General features: G+C 50.7%; 1 protein-coding gene across 1 annotated transcript in view; it reads left to right on the top strand.

The window, feature by feature from the left end:
* The window catches only part of LOC112584712 (anthrax toxin receptor-like), a 46,398-nt gene extending 30,383 nt beyond the window's left edge, over positions 1 to 16,015 (top strand). Inside the window, exons 11-17 of the mRNA XM_025284883.3 lie at positions 2,601 to 2,670; positions 3,222 to 3,312; positions 4,258 to 4,479; positions 5,938 to 5,976; positions 7,104 to 7,187; positions 7,591 to 7,668; positions 14,225 to 16,015. Coding sequence (XP_025140668.3) covers positions 2,601 to 2,670; positions 3,222 to 3,312; positions 4,258 to 4,479; positions 5,938 to 5,976; positions 7,104 to 7,187; positions 7,591 to 7,668; positions 14,225 to 14,452 — 812 coding nt within the window. The 3' untranslated portion in view covers positions 14,453 to 16,015. The remainder of the gene's footprint in view (positions 1 to 2,600; positions 2,671 to 3,221; positions 3,313 to 4,257; positions 4,480 to 5,937; positions 5,977 to 7,103; positions 7,188 to 7,590; positions 7,669 to 14,224) is intronic.
* The last annotated feature ends 6,342 nt before the right edge of the window (positions 16,016 to 22,357 follow it).

The raw sequence follows: 22,357 nt of genomic DNA, 5'->3' as shown, positions 1-22,357 counted from the left end.
GAGCCACCTGGCTGGTAAGACTGGCCGCCTTGCACTTCGTCTCAGTCTGGAAGGTATCAGGTCCAGCACATCAAGACCATCTTGGCTCAGAGCTTGCCCTTGCAGAGGCTGGCCTTGGGATGCTGGGTCTGCCCTTATGGCTGCACTCCCCCCACACTTCCCTTGGCCCTCACTTCCCTTGAGAGACAAGTACCTGAATCTCACAACTCTTCTGGTGGGAAGTGATGGCACCCCAGGGTCCTGCATTTGGGCCAGGTGCACTGAGCTCTCCAGGAGAGTGGTATTGAGAGCAGATGCCAACTGCCAAGCCTGGACCCTGGAATTCTGGCTCAGGGCCACTTTACATGTGTGATCTTGACCTAATGAGTGTTCTGTTCTCAGTCTCTATTATCTGTACTATACAATGGGGCCATTTGTATGGTAGGTGCACAACTAAGCCCTAGCATGTACATAGCTACTATCTGGAAATATTCAGGCCCTAGGTGTTCCTCCACGATGGGCGAGTGGCCTGAGGAAGCACACAGATGGGGCAGGAGATATGCTCTCATCACTGAAATGGGTCTGATCTCCCCCAGAGAGTGCCTGGGGACAGTTAGACTTCCTCTTCCTCCTCAGGTCTCCAAGTTATCCCACTGCTACATTGATCTGATACATTATGTTCAATGACTCCTCATTCCATGACCATCTGGTAAACCCAGAGCAAGTCCTCTCCTTCAGCACTTCTGGGCCATCTTCTCTTCCATGGGTGCATGGGATGGCCGGGGTTCTTCCATTGCTAACTGCTCACACCACAAAATGTGTAGATGGTCTCAGGGAGTTAGATTTCCCATGGTTTGTAGTTTCTGGGGACTGATTAGGACTCTAAATTTTTGCATGGAGTACTATTTACTGAGCACATTTGCTAATGTCTCAGGGCCTTACATGCACTATCCCAATTAATTCTCAAAAGACACCTATTGTTACTCCCTTGTATAGATCTGAAACCAGAGTCAGGGTCAATTCAAGAGCATGCCCAAGGTCACAAGCTGCTTCTTGCCTCCTCTGGGCCTTCCACCTCACTGAGATGACCTTTCTCGAGGAAGGTGGGACACAACCTATCTTTCAGGAAGTGTGTTCAGATGTTCCTCTGTGGTCCGTGGCTGTATTGCTTTCCTTTCTAGACATCACGTCTCTGGGATGGCCCAGGACCAGGTTCTCCCCCAGGAGAGCCGTCCTACAGTCCTGGGCTCCTCCACTGACCTCCTCACTGCATACAGTCGAGGATGATAAGAAGCGGCTGCACCGTGCTGTTTACTGCCCGGAGCCCCGAGGCACTGATGAGGCTTGACTTGCTTCCTTTTAATTATGTTTGCCTCTGATTAAAACATAAGACAAAAGTTTAGAAAATATAAAGAAACATAAAAAAGAAAAAAAATCAACCTAGGTTTCTGTAAGTTTTACATTGCTTGTCACCAGTATGTAAAGCTTTTATGTTTCAAAAAGTTCTCTAGATGTGGCGCGCGTTTAGCTGACCAGTTAACATTGGGCTGAAGCCTGCTTCACAGTCAGCCACGCTTTTCTGGGCCCTCAGTCTGTGGAGTGCCTGCCGTCACCCTCTCCCTGTTCAGGATTGTGAACAGCCTATGGAGAACAAGCTGCTCACAGTAATCCCAACTGTCCTGTCCTTCAGATGCAAATCCTTTCCCCTAACCATGCTGGGCAGTTAGCTTTTATTTGCAGTCCCAATGAAGGACTCGCCCTGTCTGAAGTTCATAGCTAATCTGACGGTTGAGTTAGGTCCAAAAAGTTTTTCACGTGAAAATGAACCATTCTTTAGGGAAGAGCCCTGACCTGTGGCAAAAAAAAAAAAAAAAAAAAAGATAAAAACAATAAAAATACATTAGAAATTGCTAATTATAACAATGCTACATGGTAGAAAACAGGAAAGTAAAGAATAAAACATTACCCCTGATCCCAACATAGATAAGTGCCTGTATCATCTCAGAGAGAGCTTAATAAATCTAATTTTTCTGAATGACAGAAGAAAAGCTGAAGTGGAATTGGAGAAAGTATTGAGAGTCACACAGATGCTTCTTCATGAGACATGCTCTTCATGAGATGTGCTTCTTCATCCGTTCATTAAAAAAAAAATGTCCCTAAGTTAAAAGGAGGCTATAAAAACATTAACAAATGAGGAATGTAAAGGGAAACCTTCAGTTTGATTATAATTTCATTCATTTATTTTTGGCCGTACTGAGTCTTTGCAGCTCTCCCTCCCCCTCCCTTCCCCACCCCTTCCCTGGTTTTTTGACATCGTGGCGCTTTTCTCTCTGGCATTCATTTTGACCCTTGTTTGTTACTTTATTGTCTGACTCCCTCTCCAGTCCCACAAATGTCAGGCCCTTGAGAGCAAGACTTCTGCCTGTCTTGTTCCCATGAAACACCAGAGTCCAAGCCCTGAACAGTGCCTGGTGCATGGTAGGTGTCAGAAAAAGGCAGAGGAGAGAAGCTGCTTCTGCCAGAGAGTGGTGGCTCTGCTTGCCAAGGGCAGGCAGAAGGGGAGGGGTGGGTGGGTGGGTGGATAAGTCCATTGACATTCTTCTCACGTGATTGTGTTTCAGATGAAAAAGCCAACTCTGTGCAAGATACCAGTATGATATGCCCAGGAATAAAGATAGAGAATCCAGATGAGTAAGTGCCCAATTTTGCCACCGTGAGGTGTAAAGAATTTGAGAACCCACCTCTACTGGGGCAACACAGTGATGTCTCCAGGAAGACAACATGCATCCTCCACACCTGCCCCGGTAGACAGTCCCTTGAGGTGCTCAGTGATCTGCTGCAACCCTGGCTCTGCCGAGGAGAGCAGGATGCAGGAGGTGATGTGCCCGGAGGTGGATGGTACCTTTGCTCTGGGCAGCCTTTCGGAGCTAAACTCCCATACTGTACTGACAGAGGAGTTGGAATGGTGACACCATGCCACCATCCCCGGTCACTTAGCTCATGGCCACGAGGACATCTGACCTCATTCAGGGATCCTCACTGCCTCATCAGACTTCATTGCAGAAGATGACCTCGTAATACTTTGGGATGAACTCTCCCCACCTATGCTGTCTGCTCCCTGATATCCCTGAATGCCTGATGTTCAAAGTCATTACAGTGAAGAGATTATGAGCTACAGCTTGAGCCAAGTACAAGAACTCTGTCTGACCTGGTTGTCACTGTCTACCCTCTCTGTGCTTTAGGGCTTTCTCCCTTGAAATTAGCCTCAACAATGGCATCAGCTTCATCAACAGTGATGTCAGCCTCACCAGCAAGGACTGTGCGAGTACCAGGGTAAGGCTCTGGCAGCTAAGGCTGTCCTGACACCCTGCACCCTGGGGAGGCAAGTGAAGGGAACAACACTCCGGGCAGGTCCAGCAGGTAGCCTGATGCACCCTAAGCATCATCTCGCAGGTAGCTCAGAGCCCTTAACCCTACATCTGTGTGCTGAACTCCCGTCAGTCTTGGGCAGTGCCATAGGAGGACTACAAAAAGAGCACCTGGGGTATGCCTTATCGTCCAAGCCTTGCAAACCTTTGCTCTCTCTGTGAACCAAGTGTTATTGAAGGCACATGGAAGGGACCAATAAGCAGACTCCAGAAATGATGCTGAGGCTCTGCCCACCCTGGACCTACCTTGCCACCTTCCCTGGGCTGGGCCTTGTGGTGGGGACCTCAAGGCTCCATCCTGGATTCCAACTGGGGTGAGTGGGAGAGGTTGGGACACTGTGAGTAGGAGATAGAGTCCAGGACCTCTGGGACCCCCAAGCCCTCCAAATCTGGGTTCCAGGCACATGGGTCTGGAGGGTGCAGCAGCGGTGGCCATACCCAGCTAGCTTTGCCTGAGGCTGCAGAGCCAGGAGGCAGGGGAGTAAGGCTATGGATGGGTGTTCAGGGCGCCGTGCCTCTGCTCTCGCACGCCCACCTCTCTCCCATGTGGGTGTCAGAGCCGTCTGTGATCCTCACAATACCCCATGCTCTCGGCCAACTCAGGCAGTGAGGCCTGTGCCATCGCTCCTTGGAGGACTGGGCTTCCTTAACAGGTCTCTGGAGAGAGCCTCTGAGCAGGGCCAGCAGAGGGATCTGTGGCCCAGGCTCCACAGGGTACCAGCTGTGATCTCCTAGAATCTGTTTCCTCAAGTAGGGTAAACAAGCAGAAAGGGGTAAGGGAGGACTGGCGTGGGATCCAAGTGGTAGGCGCCTGTTCATGCCAGGACTCCACCATGTGTTCTTTCTGTAGGCAGGGGGGCAAGCTCAAGAGACGACTACCCCACCAGCTCCCTCAGCAGCTGCCCAGCCGCCTCCAGAGACATCGCCCATGCCACCCACGCCACCCGCGCCACCCGCCCCACCCGCACAAGTCATCCCGTACATCAACCCGCTCTACTTCTTCGCACTCATCCCAGCCCTGCTCCTATTGTCCCTGATGTTCTGCTGCATCTGGTGGCTATGCCACAGGAGGGTGAGTGAGCCCTGCCTACACAGCCTGTGTCCAGCCCTCACCAACCCCTGAGGGACCAAGCATGGGCCTGCTTCAGATCCTGCCTGTGGGCAGGTTCCCATCAGCTCCAGAAAACAAGGCACAAACTCTGTCCTCCCCTCCTGGGCATAGACAGTCAGGCTTCTAGGGGGCTACCTGCCTCACACTTCCACCTTCACATAGAGGTGGCCTATGGGTTGTCTGGCCCCTGAAAAGAGGAGACCCCAGATCCCCTGAGAACCACACTGCCCTACAGCAGAAAGACACAGATAGATCAAAGCCCCAGAAGTCTCTGCTGTTGGGGGAAGAAGAGGGGTCTGCATGGTCACTGATGGCCCAAAGGGAGAAGGCTGCTGGCCTGGAGAGTGCTACCTCAGAGGCGGCTGTGCCTTTGAAAGCAGCATGGATCCCTGCCCGTCTCTGGTACCTTAGTCACTCCTTCATCAGTCACCCAGTCATCGGGATATGCAGGACCCTATGCTGGGCACAGAGGGGCAGGAATGAAGTGCCCACCACCTTTGCCCATAAGAGCTCATTGTCCAGTGTCTGGTCTGGGGTAGGTACCTGGGGGGCATTGAAGGTAAATGCCACCTTCAGAGTGTGTGGCAGGTGCCCTGATAATGAAAAGAGTAGAGACTGGCCCTGGGCAGGGAGAGGAGGCAGAGGGACTGGCCAGTTTGGTTTGCAAGGGCACAGGACAGCGCTGGGTGAAGAAGAGGGAAAGCAGAGCTGAGAAAGGACAAGCAAAGCAGCATAGAAGCCAGCAGGTCAGGTTTCTGCAAAGGGCGAGAAGTGAGGAGAGAAAGCATGGGGAGAGGGAGGTGGACAGTCATCCCTGCAGGCTGGGAGGCAGGGAGGGCTGCAGGGGAATGGGAGAGGGGAGGCGGGAGCGGGTGGGGAGTGTTCTCTTGTCTTCATATGCTATCAGGGCTGCTGATGAAAACTCCCATGTGCAGCCTCTACCAGGGACCAGGAACCTTAGTCTGTCTCCCACTTAACCATACATGGAGGTCTTGATTCCCCTTTGATAACTGAGGAGCCTGAGGCCCAGGGAGGGGGAGCCTGTTGGCTATAGACCTACAGACAGCAGACACCAAGGTTGATGCCCCAAAACCCATTTTGTGCCTCCCTACTGCTATTGAGCTGCATCTCCTTCTATCTGTGTGGTTGAGCCAGAGCCCTCCACATGCCTTTTAACCCATGATTTTAACCACAGTGACTTTCCCTTGTTGTGAGTACCAAGTAAGCAGGAAAAGATGGATGGAGGTGAAAAGTCATTAAGGAGGGAGCTGTGACACCCGGGCTGGGGTGAGACTTGAGGGAAGCCACTTCATGCAGCAAAGATCCTACCCCAGAACGCCCAGGACGCATCAGCTCAGTAGAGATAAGCTTTACGGGCACTAAACTTGACGACTCCAATTTTGATCACTTCCGTTGCAGACCGTCAAGGAGCCACCGCCACTGCTGAAGCCAGAAAGGGTAAGTGATGTGTTTGGTCCTGATGTTGAGAGCACGCCCACTGCACATAATGCCCTACACACAGAGGCCCCCAGATGTATATGGGGAGATGTCCTCCCCCACCCCCCAGCTCTCACCTGTCTGGGCAGAGAGAACTGGTAGAAAGAGAGGGTGACAGAGGGAAGGCGGGGATGCTGATGAAGAAGTAGACTCACAAAATGTCACCCAGAGAACACCATTCCCCAGCCCCCAACATGGTCTGATCCAGGGCCTTTAGCACTGGATCAGCATGTGGGGTAGCCTGTCTCAGGAACAGCTATGATCCTTCCTGGAATCAATGGGCTTTTGGTCAGTTCCCAAAGGACTGTTTGTAGGATGATCCTTCCAGGAGTCAAGTGAGTTTTTGGAAAAGGATCCTCAGATTTCAGGGACCCAGACCCCCTCCCTGAGCTCTGATGCATGTTGGGCCTCCGTTTCCTTATTCTTCATCCCTGGCTCATTTCAGGGTGAGGGCCTTGGGGTTGGCCTCTGGGGGACTGAGGAGGGAGGAGGGAGTCTTATCTGGCATCGAGCTGTGAGAGAGGTGAGTCAAGGTGAGCACAGGTGCCAAAGTCAGGTGGGGAGGCTGTGGCTGACCCACCAGAGTGGGGACCCAGACCAGGGCCCATAAGAGGCAGTTAGAGCAGGAGCACTGTGTCCCAAGACGGGGGAACTGGGTCTGAGATCTCCTGGCAAACAGGGTCTCTGCAGGGCTGGCATAGCACTGGGTGCAGTGGGGCCTGGGGGGCTGGACCTGCCCGCGGCGGGTGAGTGCAGCCCTGTCCCCTGCGGCTGCTGCACCCCTGACAGCCGCCATCACATGGCGCAGCCTCGCACCCGGCCTCTCCTGCAGGGGCGCCTCTGGGAACCAAGGGGACAGGATGAAGTTTGCTGATGTTTGGAGAAGAGCCGTCTTTGTGAGCCAAATGGAGCTGGTGTGCTTTCACATAGAGGCCACTCTCTTCCTGTGCCGGGTGCTGCTCATCTGTCCTTGATTCTCCCACAAACATTTGCTGAGTGGCCGGTACTTGACAGGTGCCAGGGCAACAGATGTCATGTGTCTGCAGGAAGGAGCTGCCAGACAAGAACATGGCGTTTTCTCTCCCTAGGAGCCAGAGGAGACATGCCAAATGCCATGCCCCACAGTGATTGTCCCTTGTGGGTGCCAAGGAGGGGGAATGAAACGAATGGAGGTGAGAAGGGCCCTCTGGAAGGAGTTCTGACTCCAAGGCTGGGGAGCAGGAGATGAGGACAGCTGGATCATGCACAAGTCTGGGTCCATTAGGCATGGCATGAGCAGAAACAAGCTGGGGGCACTGGACTGTACTAGAGAAAAGCCAAAAGCGTCCCAAGCCTAGTTGCTCAGGGGAAGCCAAAAAGTACAAGGGCTCACGTTCCCATCACTACCAGCATTTCCCCCTTGGGATGGGCCCAAGCTCTGGATATTGTTGGGGCCCCCAAAGGGCAGTTCAGGGCTGTTTCAGGGAATTGGTGGGGATGGAGCCCTGACAGGCAATTTCAAGCGAGAGGAGACACTGTCCGTCTAGAGGCAGCATCTAGGCCTGTAGCGTCCTCACAAACACATCTGCTTTTCAGGGAAAACTGGATAGCTTGTGTGACTTTGTTCAGCGCTGCAATCAGATGTCAGTAATGTGGTGTCCAACCAGAGACATGGTAAGCAGGGCACAGGGATGCCCCCCATGGGTTGGGGTCTTGGTTTTGCCTTTCATCATTGCCCCCTGAGACTGTGGGTCAGAGAACCCTGTCCTGTCTGGGTATCTGCCAGGAAGAATGCCCAAGAAGTGGAGACCGGGAGCTCATGCACCTCCAGACGATTCTCCACATGGCACCCATGCGTTCCCTCTGTGTCCTCATCTCAAGGATGTCAGGACCTTTCTTCTCAGAACTATGACTAGAACTCCCAATCCTGAGTGAAAAGGTCTGGAGAGACCTATTTGCCTTCCATCAATCATCCCTTTCCACAACTCCCCCGCGCCTATGGGACTGCTGGCTGCACCCCCCCCCCATGAGATCTTCCTGAACTGGTCACTCAAGTGCCAGCAATGGTGGGACATGGTGGCAGCCTCTCCACGGTGCTGTGGGGCCAACACGACTGCATTCAGCAGGTGGCAAAGACGACCTCCTGTGTCACTGCCTGTGACAACGGGGAGAGGCCAGATTGTCCCGGGTGTCATCCTTGGGATGTAACAGTAATGCCGGGTAATTCTACTCTGCTCTTCCTGTGGGTCAGTTGCTCAGCTAAAAGCTTTACATGTTTTCATTGCTTTCATCCTCCCAATAACCGTATAGGTAGATACTACTATTATCCCAGCTATACTGACCCACAGACAGGCTGAGTGACTTGACTAAGTCACAAAAGCTGGGAGGAGCACAGTTAGACTTGAATTCTGAGCCTGGCTCTACCTTTCTCACTGCTCTGTCCCCCATTTGGGGTCAGTACTCATGATCTCATGCTGCTTGCCCACAAACCACCAGAGGTTGCCCTACCCAGCTCCCTGGGGCCCAAGGAGGGCAATGGTTTGCCTGGAAATCATTTGCCTGGCCGTTCCAAACTCAGACCCTTTCTACAGACCAGACCAGGGGCCTGGAGGAGATTGTGGAGCCCGAGTCTTTAATGAGGGCTGCATTGGTCACCTTCCCTGAATCAAGCACTGGCTCTTGGTGACTGGGAACTTGGGCGTTTGGAAACTGTGGACAGGCCAGAAAGCCTCTGGACACTGATACTGACATATCTGAGGCGTTGCTCACACCCAGCAGAGACAGGGGCGCCAGAGGAGCCAGCGTTCCTATGGCTCTCAGTTGTGGGTTTGCTGCCTGGAAGCCCCATTCTCCACCTGATTCTCCTGGAACCTCTCCCCAGAACCACAGCCTCATTATGCTCACAAGAGCCCCATGCCAGCATCATGCCTTGAACAGTAGAGACAACTACTCAGAGATGCTCAGTCAGGAGCAGGAAGGACAGAGCAAGACAGAGATAAGACACCAGATGGGAAAACACCAGAAGTAGCCTTCCTGCCCAGAGCACAGGTCTCTGAAACGGTCACAGCCCCAAGGCTGCTCTTTGAAGCTCATGTCAGGATGGCAAAGTGGTGGATTAGGGAACTCGTACCCACCCAGGGCTCTGCTCGGCCCCTGCAACACCAGCTCTCAAGTCTGCCCATTAGTCTCTCTGGGTTCACAGTGATCTGTGTGCTTCCTGGAGGCAAAACGGAGGCCTGAGAGATCAGGGAAGCTGCCAAGGCCACCCAGAGAGTAAGCGGCAGCAGCCAGAGCTGGCTGAAACCAACCCTGCTCATCCTGAGAGGGGCTGGGAGCCCGTGACTGTGCCTGGTGGATGTAACCCCTCCCATTCCTCTGCCCCCCTCCCATTTGACCTTATCCCTCCCAACCATAATCCTGGGGCCCTGAGTGTTAAGGATATCTGTGGACATTTCCAATATTCCGGTGGGTACAGGAGTCCTGATTCCTTTCTTGAAGCCTTCTGTGTTCTGGCCCCAGGCCTTAAAGTGAATCATAGTCTAAATGATGGGGTGTCAACTGGGAGCCTACCATCTCTGCAGGCCAGTGTCAGCTCCCAATCCCCACCCTGAATGTATAACAGGAGACACCCTATTCAGGGACATATTATGCAGGAGTGGCCTAGTGTTTTTCCTACCTGAACCATAGGTCCCCTCAGTGAGGAGTTCTGGAGCTGGAGGAAAGGGCATGCCTCAGTGGGAACATGTCAAGACTGCGCTTGGGGGGGCTCAACCTGCACTAGCTCAGCCCAGGCAGGAGATTAGGAGCATCAACCGGATGTCCTTCCAAGGACAGACATAGCCTTTTGTCCTCTCACTGCTGACCACCCCATGTGCCCTGTACCCCCTCCCAGGAGCTCTGCTCAGGCAGAACCTCACCCAGGCCCTCTTCACCAGGCTGTGCTGAAAAACAAGCCCCAGAGAAGTCAGTTCCCAGCAGCACAAACGTGCAGCCTCTCTCTCCTCCATCCAGTTCCTGAGCCATGGGGAGATTGTTTCCAAACTCCTCCACCTGGACTGGAAATGCAGTCAGACCTGTGTATGTGAACATGCTCAGAGAGGGAACAGTGGAGTCTGGGTATGACCTTGTAGGAGCTGCTGCCTTCTAAAACCTCAGCCAGCTGCTTGTTGTGATTTAGATGTGTCTGCATTTCAGTTCAGTTCAGTTTAGTCACTCAGTCGTGTCTGACTCTCTGCGACCCCATGAATCGCAGCACTCCAGGCCTCCCTGTCCATCACCAACTCCCAGAGTTCACTTAAACTCATGTTTATTGAACTGGTGACGCCATCCAGCCATCTCATCCTCTGTCGTCCACTTTTCCTCCTGCCCCCAATCCCTCACAGCATCAGAGTCTTTTCCAACGAGTCAACTCTTTGCATGAGGTGGCCAAAGTACTGGAGTTTCAGCTTTAGCATCATTCCTTCTAAAGAACACCCAGGGCTGATCTCCTTTAGAATGGACTGGTTGGATCTCCTTGCAGTCCAAGGGACTAAAAAGCCTCTTGATGAAAGTGAAAGAGGAGAGTGAAAAAGTTGGCTTAAAGCTCAACATTCAGAAAACGAAGATCATGGCATCCGGTCCCATCACTTCATGGCAAATAGATGGGGAAACAGTGGAAACAGTGTCAGACTTTATTTTGGGGGGCTCCAAAATCATTGCAGATGGTGACTGCAGCCATGAAATTAAAAGACGCTTACTCCTTGGAAGGAAAGTTATGACCAACCTAGATAGCATATTGAAAAGCAGAGACATTACTTTGCCAACAAAGGTCCATCTAGTCAAGGCTATGGTTTTTCCTGTGGTCATGTATGGATGTGAGAGTTGGACTGTGAAGAAAGCTGAGCGCCGAAGAATTGATGCTTTTGAACTGTGGTGTTGGAGAAGACTCTTGAGAGTCCCTTGGACTGCAAGGAGATCCAACCAGTCTGCACTTCAGCACAATACAATGCAGAAAATTCTCCAAGGTTCAGTTTACCAAAACACTCAGCATTTTTGTAACAGAAGCAATCATTCTTGTTTATTGTAACCTTCTGTGAAATGACCATGTTTTTCTACCCCACTGCCTTCTAATCCCCAGAGGAAATCTGATAATGGTCTCTCCCAGACCATCTTTCCTACACACATAACGGAATGATGCAGCAAGTCTCGGTTTACTTTCTTAGTCTTGAGTCAAACCCACATTGGAGGTCCTGATTCTCTTTGTTCCCTGACTTTCCCAGGTCAGCCCATTCAGTTCATGGAAATCAGTTCTGCTAGACACATCAGGAAAATCGAGTAAAAATAGGAAACCTTCCACTTCTCACTGAATGTGATGCTGGCAGTGACATAACTGTCTACAGAGAGTATGACTCACTCGAGACCTTTTACACAAGGATCTCATTCATTCCCACAACAGCGGCCATTTATACAGAGTAGGGATTGCCAGAGAGTGAGTGCTTCATACAAGCTCAGGCTTTTCATCCTCCCAACACTCTACCGGGGAGGAAGCTGACCCCCTATACACCTGCCCAGCTGCACAGCCATGAAGCCAGTATCCACAACCCAAGGCCCAGACCTCACCCATGCTTGGCTGCCTCTCTGTTCTGCCAGGTGATCACTGCTCTGCACTTTGAGGCTAAAGAGACCAAGGTTCTGATGCTCTTTGATGGGCTCAACATGACAAGGCTGTGTAAGGGTGCAGCAAGGCTGTTAACGACCCTAGGGACACTCACTTTCAAGTCCAGGAAGCTCCTGTAACGTGCTCTCACAATGACTGGGAAAGAACTAGAAAGGACTTCCTTCCTCTGTGCAGTGTGTTAGATGTGCAAACAATTGTGAATATTAATTTCTTATTTTCACACTATATTGCTTGCAGACCTCCTCTAAATATGAACACATAAATATATACTGGAAACAGTTGTCCTAGGAATGATTAGAGCTACAGAGAGGCTGTAGGATGCATTCATGGCCAAGGAGTTCCTGAGTTCCTATGTTTTGATGCCGCTCACAGAGGGAACATCAAAAAATGTGTGATAAAGCTGGGGCAGCACTTCTGCCCTCCAGGAAGTCCCAACTTGAAAGTTGTTCAAGGCTGTGACCTTTATGAAAGTCTCAGATCATAGCTTTGGGACAGTGATGGCAGCCTGCTTCCCCACGCTCAACAACCCTCATCCCCTCCCAACTCCTCTCTCTCACACACACGCAGAGTCTCTCACACACTCACATGCACACGTGCATGCACACACACACAGACCCATAGACTGACTCTCACACACACACGTGCACACACACACACTTCCCTCTGTAATAAACAGGAAATCCAGAAATGGAGCCAAAGCTCCAAAGCACTGGAGATTAAGGTTCAACAAACCATTTGCCAATCGCTTCAAGAAACATTTCTTCACTGTGGAGCAGCTGAGTTAATATAGAAAGTAATTGGTCACCGGCTTAGATCTCTTCATTAATAGAAAACCAGAGGACAAGGAGACTCCCCTCAGCCCCCAGTTGCCTCCCTCAGCCCCTTATGATCACACAACAGACTCGGGTGCTCTGCCATGACCCGGGGGCCTCCACCACTGTCTTGAACCCCTTACTCCTCTCCCTCAACCCATATGCACATCCCTGCCCCCTGCAGCTCCCAGTGACAGGCTATGGCCAGGGGAGAGGAGCCAGGCCTCAGCCCAGGTGCCCTGCAGTCTTGCTTTGAGAAAGTCAAAGGGATCCCACAGGCAGAAGATACTAAGTCTGGAATGACCTGTTCATGTTCTAGAATAAATAGAAATATGGGAGCTTAGAAACAAAGGTAGAAGATCCCAATCTATAATCTAGCAATAAAAGAACATACCCACACATGGGTGTGACAATGTGTACTGACCTATAATGTACAGAAACCACAGAACTTTACTCTTTGGCTATGAAAGAAGACTTGAAAATGCAAAAACCTAGACCACAATGCCAACTTTTCCCCCCAAAATTTATGGGCTTAATGCTGCTTTAGCGAAAATTGTAATGAATATTTTTAGGGAATTTGACCTAAATGATTCTGCTGCTGCTGCTGCTAAGTCACTTCAGTCATGTCTGACTCTGTATGACCCCATAGATGGCAGCCCACCAGGCTCCCCCGTCCCTGGGATTCACCAGGCAAGAACACTGGAGTGGGTTGCCATTTCCTTCTCCAGTGCATGAAAGTGAAAAGTGAAAGTGAAGTCGCTCAGTCGTGCCCGACTCTTAGCGACCCCATGGACTGCAGCCTACCAGGGTCCTCCATCCATGGATTTTCCAGGCAAGAGTACTGGAGTGGGGTGCCATTGCCTTCTCCAAAATGATTCTAAAGTGATTGTAAAATTCGCCTGAGTAAATGAACAGTTTAGTTCAGGAGTTTGGGATGCAATCCTAGGGCAGGAAGGATCAGAATCCTGCTGTTGATAGAGACTCTACGCATGGGCTTGAGAGAAGAGGGAACCAGCCACAGTGCCTCTGGCACTCCCAGACTGGCTTAGGGGGAAACAGAGGCAGTCTCAGAGGATGGTAGTCTGGATATGGGAAATGGAGAGGCCAGGAAGGACAACCGTGAAGCAGAGGAGCATGGAGAGCGCAGCTGGAACACAGGAGCACTCCATGTGCATCTGGCAGTGCTGGTGATAGGCCAGGAGCCTGTGGACTCGATGGCCTGATGCACCAGGCTGAGCACCGGGCTGCTTTTCCAGGCAGTGAGGAAGCACAACTGAAGGTGTGAGTTGAGGAAGAGAAAACTCGAGGAGGAGGATTCCATGAGGGCCTGCATTGAAGGGCAGTGGCAGAAGGGCAGGGGAGCCAGGTGACCAGGGGACAGGAGGTGCTTGAGTCGGCCTAGGAAAGGAGCTGAGGACTGAGACCGGCAGTAGGTGCAGAGGAACGTGAGAATGGATGGGCAGCTGGAGACGTGTGGCTCAGGACAGGGTTTGGCACAGTGGGTCCCAAGGCTGGGCCTCACAGGTGCTCAAGGTAACATTTCACAATGAATGGCAGGCCCACCAAAGCCTGAAGTCTGTACTGCATATGGAGCACCTATAGGGACTGGCAGGCCCAGCAGGGGAATCAGGGGACTCTGGGCAGCAGGAGAAGGGTGGACTTGAGTCAGAGAAGGAGCTCGGCAGGCCCCAGGGAAACTGCAGCCTTCTGCTCCCAATTCCAGTGGCTTCTGGTGATCTTCTCTCTCTCTTGTCTCCTGCAGGGAAAGTGCGTCAACTTTGCCCTAATGAGGCCCCACTGCGGGCCACTGCGCTGCAGCCCCAGGGCCTGCGTTCAGCCCAGCCGGGAGTGCTTCAGCATCAACAACTGCTGCTCACGGTTCCAGCACTCCCCATCCATGTGCTCCAGGCCCCCCTCCAGAATGCAGCCGTTCATCTCTACCCCTGCCCGGACAGTCAACAGAGCCACTTTGTCACTCCAGCCCCCATAGCCCAAGCTCTAAAGCACCAAAACCCCAAGATTATTAAGAGCCCTTTGCTTGCTGAATTAGACATATATATTGAGTCTTGGTTTATGGTCAAAATGTGTTGGAATCTGTTGCTAATCAGAGTTTGCTACCTGGTGAGCACTGCTCCACTGTATGAAAAGTACCTGTACTGGTCCTGTGAGGGCATAGCACCCGATGCACTGTGGATTAGACATGATGAGCCCCAGTCCCCAAAACCTGATCTTCATGTGTCACCAAGGTCTGGGATGGAGTTTTAGTCAAATTCTGCTCTTTGAACAAAGCCCCAAAGATCTTTAAAATATGAATACAATCCTGTGTCTCATTCCCCAATCTGGCACAGAGAGGAGTACTTGAATTTCTCATCTTCTTCACTCCTTGCTCCTGGTTTCCATTTTTTGGTTGCTTATGTTCCAATCTTGTCTCAGAAAGAGATGAGGCCCTCTACAGTTCACCAGCTGGAAGTGCACCTTTTCTTCCCGGATAAACCAACAGGTCCCTCATTTCAGTTCAGTTCAGTCGCTCAGCCGAGTCCGACTCTTTGTGATCCTACGGACCACAGCACCCCAGGCTTCCCTGTCCATCACCAATGCTCCCGGAGCATTCTCAAACTCGTGTCCATCGAGTTGGTGATGCCATCCAGCCATCTCATCCTCTGTCCCTAAGTCAGAGGTCCCTGAATAATGAAAGTCGCTCAGTCATGTCCGACTCTTTGTGACCCCCTGGCCTATACAGTCCATGAAATTCTCCACGCCAGAACACTGGAGTGGGTATCCGTTCCCTTCTCCAGGGGAATCTTCCCAACCCAGGGATCAAACCCAGGTCTCCCACACTACAGGCGGATTCTTTATCAGCTGAGCTACAAGGAAAGCCCTAGGCCCAGGAAAATTTTAGAGGACATGTGTGTGAGCGTGAAGTCTCTCCATTTCCCTAGAGAAGTTCAATTCCGTTATTCACCATCTGCCAAACGTAGAAGTAACTGTGCTCCCGACAGAGATGTTTTAGCATTCAGCGTCCTCCCCACCACCCAGGCTGCCTGTATGATGTTCCAGGGCCATGCACACAGCCCACGGGAGCACGGGAGCACTTCAGAAGGAGTACCCTAGAGATACCAAAATTAGTTGTCTCTAATCCGTATTGGTAGCACGTTAAATACTTTCCGCCCTCACTCCCATCTCCTTGAATGTTATATTTGTGCCTTTTAGTTGAATATCTGTATGACAACTATAGGTAAAAAAAGAGAAAATGTACTCACGATACCAAGTGTGTGAAATTTTTTTAATTAGCCAGAAAGGAGATTTAAATAATGTGAAATCCTGTGGAGAGATTTTATCTCTTCCTTAGAAGTGGAATATTTCGGATTGTTTGTAAGTGGGGAGAGCATTGTCCTGGCCTGAGAGTGTCAGGGACACATTTCTGAAACTGGCTCTGTGCTCTTATATTATATCTGTGTGTTTGTCTATAACTGTAATATGATACATGCCCATCTCTGAGACTCTGTGGCTCTACACAGAGAAATGCATCTGTAATTTAATAAAGAGCCCAGGGTGACCCTGGCTGAAATCAGCATGTCTGTTTTTTAGTGGATGTTGAGAGCCTTCTCATTTTTAGCCCATCACTCCTGCCTCACCCCTGAACAGAAGAAGGAGGTGGTCATTACTTTGGATCATTAGATCAGGGGAGATCTGGGAGGGGCATGAGCCCACACCTTACCACCCACACCCACCAACCCTGGCCACACTTCCTTCTGTGCATGGCAATAAGAGGCAGCAGGAAACGGGAGTTTCCATGGCATGTCTCCCTGGGCCCTCTCTGTCCCCCTACCTTCCCTCATTCTATCTTTTTCGCATCAGCCAGAGGTGCCTCACCGTAGTGAAGAAGAAAGGAGGTGCAGCCCTTAGCTGGTACCTGACTTGTAGGTGGGCAGCCTTTTGTCCCAGGGGCCCCTCCTGCCTAAGTGCTGGGGGCAAGCAGGATATTTTTAGAAAAGTGGCCTCATATCTGAGCTGTCTCAAGCTGAGACCTATACCCAGAGAAATATACTGGGCAATGCTTCTCCCTTATTTTAGACTAGGACAACAAAAACGCGCACTTTCTCTTTTTTGAATTAGGTTTCATTTTACTTTATTTTGGCCACACCACATGGCACGTTGTATCTTAGTCCCCAACAGAGGATTAAACTCATGCCCCCTGCATTAGAAGCGCAGAGTCTCAATCACTGGACCACCAGTAAAGTCCAAATATGCACATTTTCTGAATGTCCCTTGGTTTCGTGTAAAGCAATCCCTGTAGACTCTGATGGACCTCCAAGCGTGGACCAAAGCCTTGAGCTTCTCCCCAGACCCGGCCAGGGCCAGCCGCAGACCTCCTCCACAAACACCCAAGCAGAAGCACAAGCACCCATGAGGGAGCGTGCATACCTGGCAAAGCCATGGCCTTAACAGCAGGCCTCCCACCCTCTTCCTGCGCCCCGGAGCTCCTCGTGCACCAGGATGCAGACAGAGGAGGGCGAGCTGTTGGACAGGAGCTCTACCCCGCCAGGCCCGCTGCGGTGCGCTGGCCGCACGCGTGTCCACTCTGTCGTGCTCTCTTTCTGTGCGCTCTCCCGCCAGCTCCCGGCACTCTCCTTTTCGCGTTCCTAGCCAGGCTTTGCAGTTTGCCTGCTTGCTTCCAGTGGGGAAAAAAGTGGCCAAAGTCAACCTCTTTTCCATCCTGTGTCAAGACTGAAGTTCCTGGGACATCCTTGGAGGTCCAGTGGTTCACATTTCGCCTTCCAAATGCAGGGCTTCAGGTAACATCCCTGGTTGGAGAGCTAAGATCCCATATGTCTTCCAGCCAAAGAACCAAAACATAAAACAGAAACAATATTGCAACGAGTTCAATAAGGACTTTAAAACATGGTCCACATTTAAAAAAAAAAAAATCTAAAGGGAAAAAAAGAGGAAAAAAAAAAAAGACTGAAGCTCCTGAAGGACTTGCCTGGCAGTCCAGTGGTTTCCCAGCGCAGGGGACATGAGTTTGATCCGTGGTCGGAGAACAGGTCTTGACTTGGGCAGTAGAGATAGAGAAGGGAGTCCCTTATGTTCAAGAAACAGGGGTAGGGGTGCAGTCTGGATTCAGTTAGCAGCAAAGCCATTGTATTTGTTTGTTTGGGCTGCTGTAATAAAGTACCACAGACTGAGTGGCTTAAACAACTGAAATCTATTTTATTGTAGTTCTAGAGGCTAAAAGACCAAGATGAAGCAAAGTCTGGCTCAAAGAGCAGATAGCCAGTCACAGGAAGTGGTCATCATGCAGGCAGGAGGCCATAAAGGGAAGGGGGGTCTAGAAGTGGCCCCCCTGGGTAGGGCAGAGCTGGGGGCTGACGCAGAAATAGATGGACCTAAACCAGCAGCAGCCTCACCTGGGGACAGAAGGCACAGGGGGCCAACAGGCATTGCCTGCCCCCCAGGGGCCTTCTTGTCCTGTAGATTCCGGCAGTGGTGCCCAGTGCCCTGTTGAGGCCAGGATGACGGAGGCTGGTGTGATGTGGTAAATTGTTCCAGGAGATGGCGCTCAGAGATTACGTTTGTTTACTAGCCTAATTTAAAAATCAGTTTCAAAACGTGTTAATAGTCATAGAAAAAAACACAATAGCGACTTTTGTTTCTCCTGGGATATTTTACCTCGGCATTTCATACCCATTATGCGGCCCCTTCTATCACATTGTCAATGGTGAGAGCTGTTTCCTCTTTCTGAAGACTGGAGATATTTCTTTTAAACCTGGAGAAATGGAGGGCCACAGATGTGGGGGAGAACCTGCCCTAAGCCCTAGCATGCTCTTGTCCCACCCACCAGCCTCCCACCAAATGTGCAGCTTTCTGTGCTGAACAGCATTCTCGGCTGTGGCTACATCTGTGCCAGTGGGCCAGTCCCAGCCCCTCTGCCAGAGCCCAGGTGGCCCTAGTGTAAGGGCCCTGCGTGCTGTCAGGGACCCACGGAAGAGCCCGGCCATTCCAGTCTGCCATCCTCCGTCCTTCTCCCCACGGTCATCCTCTACTCCTCGTTCACTGCAAGCTTGGGCACCTGGCTGACATTCCCTGGCAGCCCAAAATCCATCCTGGGAAACTTCAATATCTACAGGGTGACCCATCCGACACAAGGACCTCTTGATCCTTGACCTCTTGGCCTCTAACTCCCTGCACTGTGAGCCGTGTCTGTTCCTCCCATATCCTGTCACCATTTCCATCTCCCCCCTGTCTGTCTGCAACCCCATCTCCCCTCCTTCTCATGTCCCTGGTCTCCTGTGCTCCCTCCCCCTCCCCGCAACTGGATCCACACAGCTGCAGGTTCTGGAATCTGGGCCCAATCGTGCCATTCTCCTTCGGGCACCATCCATGCTGCCTCAGTGTGCTCAGGCTAATCGGAAACCCATTCCATGGCCTGCAGGGCTGCTCTGCATTCCCAGCCTCAGCTGCTACTTTTGCTGGTGACTCTGAAGCCTGTTCTCTACCCGAACAGACCACACCTTCCCAGTGTCCCACCCTCGATCTAGCGGGCAGTTAGCCCCATGCACTTACACGCAGTCTGGACATGAGCACCACACCAGGGGCATCCCTTACCTCCATTTTGCCTGTCTGCTACCCTATGCTTAGCCCCTTTCTGGGGTTAACTGCAACCATTCATCATGAAGCATTGCTTCCTCAGAGCAGCCTCCCAACACGGGAGACCAGACAAGACCTGAGCCCTTGCTCTGCCGTCTGTTTCCGCAGCATCCTCTGCCTTCCTCTCTGTCACTCACCTGCAGCTTACAGGACTCTGTGGATAATCTGTGCTCCGCTTGAGCCAGGGCTGCAGGCTCAGCCCTGCCCACTCTAGGCTGAGTGCTGAAACACAGCAGCAACCATTGCTGTTTGTGCCACAGGTGAAACGTGAGGCTAGAGATCTTGGGACCCCCTCGAAGGAGCACCCAGGTTGACCTGCCCACGGAGGTGAGTTGCACTCATCTTCTCCTGCAAGAACTCCAAAATTGCAACTCGCTGCTGAACAACTATTCACAGGAGAATGTTGGATCCTACTAAAAAAAGATGTCCCACGTCCAGGAGCAAAGGAGAAGCTCCAACAGGAGAGTAGTAGCAGTTGCTCAGTCGTGTCCGACTCTTTGCGACCCCACGGACCCTGCCAGCCTCTTCTGTCCATGGGATTTTCCAAGCAAGAATACTGGAGTGGATTGCTATTCCCTTCTCCAGAGGATTTTCCTGATCCAGGAATCAAACCATGGTCTGCTGCATTGCAGGAGAACTCTTAACCCTTTGAGCTACAGGGAAGACCTAACAAGACCGTAGGAGGGCCAAAACTGTGTTTAGACTCAAACCCCATCCCAACCGGAGGCGCTCGGAGGGCTCAAACAAAGCCTTGTGCACCAGGACCCAGAAGCCCCACAGAGACTGAGCCAGACCCGTCTTTGAGTGTGTGAGTGTCTCCTGTGGAGGCACGGGGCATCAGTGACCTGCTGTGGGACAGGGTCTTGGGCCATAGCAGACCTGGGTCACCCAGCGTGTGGCATAAGCCCTCTGGAGGAGGTCACCATTAGCCCCAGACAACCCACAAACTGCAGAACAATTATACCAAAGAAATTCTCACGCTGTTAAGAAAGTTCTAGGACCCACAACAGATTTCCCAACCTGGGGATTGGGTAAAGGGACTGAGAGCCCCCGGGGAATTTGACTTTGGAGGCCAGTGGGAGACTGAACAGACTTGCCTGTGATTGTCCAGGAGTCTCCGGTGGAGGCTTGACAGTTTGGCTTTAGGCAAAACAACAGGGATGGAACACAGCCCTGCCCTTCAACAGAAAATTATATTAACGATTTACTGATTATGGCCCCACCCATCAGAACAAGACCCAGTTTCCCCCATAGTCACTCTCTCCCATCAGGAAGCTTCCATAAACCTCTTATCCTTATTCATCAGAGGGCAGACAGAATGAAAACCACAATCACAAAAAACTAACCAAATTGATCACATGGACCACAGCCTTGTCTAACTCAATGAAACTATGAGCCATGCCATCTAGGGCCACCCAAGACAGACTGGTCATGGTGAAGAGTTTTGACAAAACGTGGTCCACTGGAGAAGGGAATGGCAAACCACTTCAGTGTTCTTGCCTTGAGAACCCCATGAACATTATAAAAAGGCAAAAAGATAGGACACTGAAAGATGAACTCCCCAGTGTCGGTAGGTGTCCAACATGTTACTGGAGAAGAGTGGAGAAATAACTCCAGAAAGGAGGAAGAGACAGAGCCAAAGTGCAAACAACACACAGTCGTGGGTGTGACTGGTGATGGAAGCAAGGTCCGATGCTGTAAAGAACAATACTGCATAGGAACCTGCAATGTTAGGCCCTTGAATCAAGGTAAATTGGAAGTGGTCAAACAGGAGATGGCAAGAGTGAACATCGACATTTTAGGAATCAGTGAATTAAAATGGACTAGAATGGGTTAATTTAACTGAGGTGACCATTATACCTACTACTGTGGGCAAGAATCCCTTAGGAGAAATGGAGTAGCCCTCATAGTGAACAAGAGTCCAAAATGCAGTACTTAGGTGCAATCTCAAAACTGACAGAATGAGCTCTGTTCATTTCCAAGACAAACCATTCAATATCACAGTAATCCAAGTGTATATCCCAACCACTAATGCCGAAGAAGCTGAAGTTGAATGGTTCTATGAGGACCTACAAGAACTTCTAGAAATAACACCCAAAAAAGATGTCATTTTCAGCATAGGGGACTGCATTGCAAAAGTAGGAAGTCAAGAGATACCTGGAGTAACAGGCAAGTTTGGCCTTGGAGTACAAAATGAAGCAGGGCAAAGGCTAACAGAATTTTGCCAGGAAACGCACTGGTCATAGCAAGCACCCTCTTCCAACAACACGAGAGACGACTCTATACATGGACATCACCAGATGGTCAACACCGAAATCAGATTGATTACATTCTTTGCAGTCAAAGACGAAGAAGCTGTATACAGTTAGCTAAAAGAAGACCAGGAGATGACTGTGGCTGAGATTATGAACTCCTTATTGCCAAATTCAGACTTAAATTGAAGAAAGTAGGGAAAACCACTAGACCATTCAGGTATGACCTAAATCAAATCATTTACGTTTATACAGTGGAAGTGAGAAATAGATTCAAAGGATTAGATCTGACAGAGTGCCTGAAGAACTATGGATGGAGGTTCATGCCATTGTACAACAGGCAGTGATCAAGACCATCCTCAAGAAAAAGAAATGCAAAAAGGCAAAATGGTTGTCTCAGGAAGCCTTACAAATAGCTGAAAAAAGAAGAGAAGTGAAAGGCAAAGGAGAAAAGGAAAGATACACCCATCTGAATGCAGAGCTCCAAAGAACAGCAAGGAGAGATAAGAAAGTCTTCCTCAGTGATCAATGCAAAGAAATAGAGGAAAACAATAGAATGGAAAAGACTAGAGATCTCTTCAAGAAAATTAGAGATACAAAGGGAACACTTCAGGCAAAGATGGGCACAGTATACTATACAAAAAATATCTTAATGACCCAGATAATCACAATGGTGTGAGCACTCACCTGGAGCCAGATATCCAGAGTTCAAAGTCAGGTGGGCCTTAGGAAGCATCACTACGGACAAAGCTAGTGGAAGTGATGGAATTCCAGCTGTGCTGTTTCACGTCCTAAAAGATGATGCTGTGAAAGTGCTGCACTCAATATGCCAGCAAATTTGGAAGACTCAGTAGTGGCCACAGGACTGGAAAAGCTCAGTTTTCATTCCAATCTCAAAGAAAGCCAATGCCAAAGAATGCTCAAACTACTACACTATTGCACTCATCTCACACGCTCAAAAGTAATGCTCAAAATTCTCCAAGCAAGTCTTCAAC

This window comes from Bubalus bubalis, chromosome 4, assembly GCF_019923935.1.
Source record: "Bubalus bubalis isolate 160015118507 breed Murrah chromosome 4, NDDB_SH_1, whole genome shotgun sequence".
In the NCBI taxonomy this organism is placed as follows: Eukaryota; Metazoa; Chordata; class Mammalia; order Artiodactyla; family Bovidae; genus Bubalus; species Bubalus bubalis.
Note: the sequence above shows the minus strand (reverse complement) of the source record. Positions and strands in the feature narration are given on the sequence as shown.